General features: G+C 59.0%; 1 protein-coding gene across 4 annotated transcripts in view; it reads left to right on the forward strand.

The window, feature by feature from the left end:
• The first annotated feature begins 308 nt into the window (after window positions 1-308).
• triob (trio Rho guanine nucleotide exchange factor b) overlaps window positions 309-926 on the forward strand; it is a 106512-nt gene continuing 105894 nt past the window's right edge. For 2 of the 4 annotated variants that reach the window (XM_017409929.3, XM_017409928.3), the window contains exon 1: window positions 309-682. In XM_017409929.3, the coding sequence (XP_017265418.1) occupies window positions 613-682 (70 nt within the window). In that variant the 5' untranslated portion in view covers window positions 309-612. The remainder of the gene's footprint in view (window positions 683-926) is intronic. The other 2 variants (XM_017409926.3, XM_017409924.3) reach the window with 1 other exon arrangement.

The raw sequence follows: 926 nt of genomic DNA on the forward strand, positions 1-926 counted from the left end.
GGGGGGGGGGGGGGGGGGGCTGCTGCTGATGTGCTGTGGCGCACACCAAAAAGAAGAGGCAATAAAAAAATAAAAAATAAATTAAAAAAAGGGTGGCGCACATTGCACCAACACCAGCCCCCCGAACCGGAATCCCAGGATATCCCTCCTCCCTCCCCCCATTTTTGAATCGGAATAGCCCTCCTCCCTCTGTTCTCCTCCTCCTTTTTTACCTCCGCCTTCACTCATTATCACCCCCTTTCCTCCTCCTCCTCCTCCTCCTCACGTCCCACAACTCGGGAGCGCCGCCGACCGGTCGCCAGGCTCCCCCCCTCCCCTCCCCTCCATCCTTACACACACACACACACACACACACACACACACACTCACACACACTTCGCTTCCCCGGCCAAAATGGAGGAGGAGGTTTTGTCGCTCGATGAGGGGCGCTGAGATTTAGACGATGAGAGGCGTCGGGAGGGCTAGCTGATTTAAGGAGGGAAAGAAAAACAAACAGTCGACAGAAAACCGATCCGAGGAGGGAAGGAGGGAAGGGGACGGGTACCCGATCGCCCGCCGCGCCGCGTCGCGCCGCGCTGCGCCGCGTTTCCACCCCGAGAGCGAGCCGCAGCCATGAGCGCCGGAGAGGGACTGGATGAGGCTGCGAAGGACGCGGCAGACATAGCGGCGTTTTTCAAATCCGGTAAGTCCGACTGGGGGGGGAGGGGGAAGAGGGGAGACAAGACACGCAAAAGCAAAGGAAAGGAGAGGAGAGGAAAGGTGGGCGAGCCAGCCAGGGGGAGAAGCTGTCGCCTGCCGATACCTGCTCAGGCTGGTCACACACTAAACACGGACACAGAAAAAAAACGGGATGCTCTGGTATTTCCCTCATCCCTGTCATGTCGCAGCACCTCACTGATTATTTACCAGTGACCCCCCCCCCCCCC

The sequence above is a fragment of the Kryptolebias marmoratus genome, linkage group LG16, assembly GCF_001649575.2.
Source record: "Kryptolebias marmoratus isolate JLee-2015 linkage group LG16, ASM164957v2, whole genome shotgun sequence".
NCBI lineage: Eukaryota > Metazoa > Chordata > Actinopteri > Cyprinodontiformes > Rivulidae > Kryptolebias > Kryptolebias marmoratus.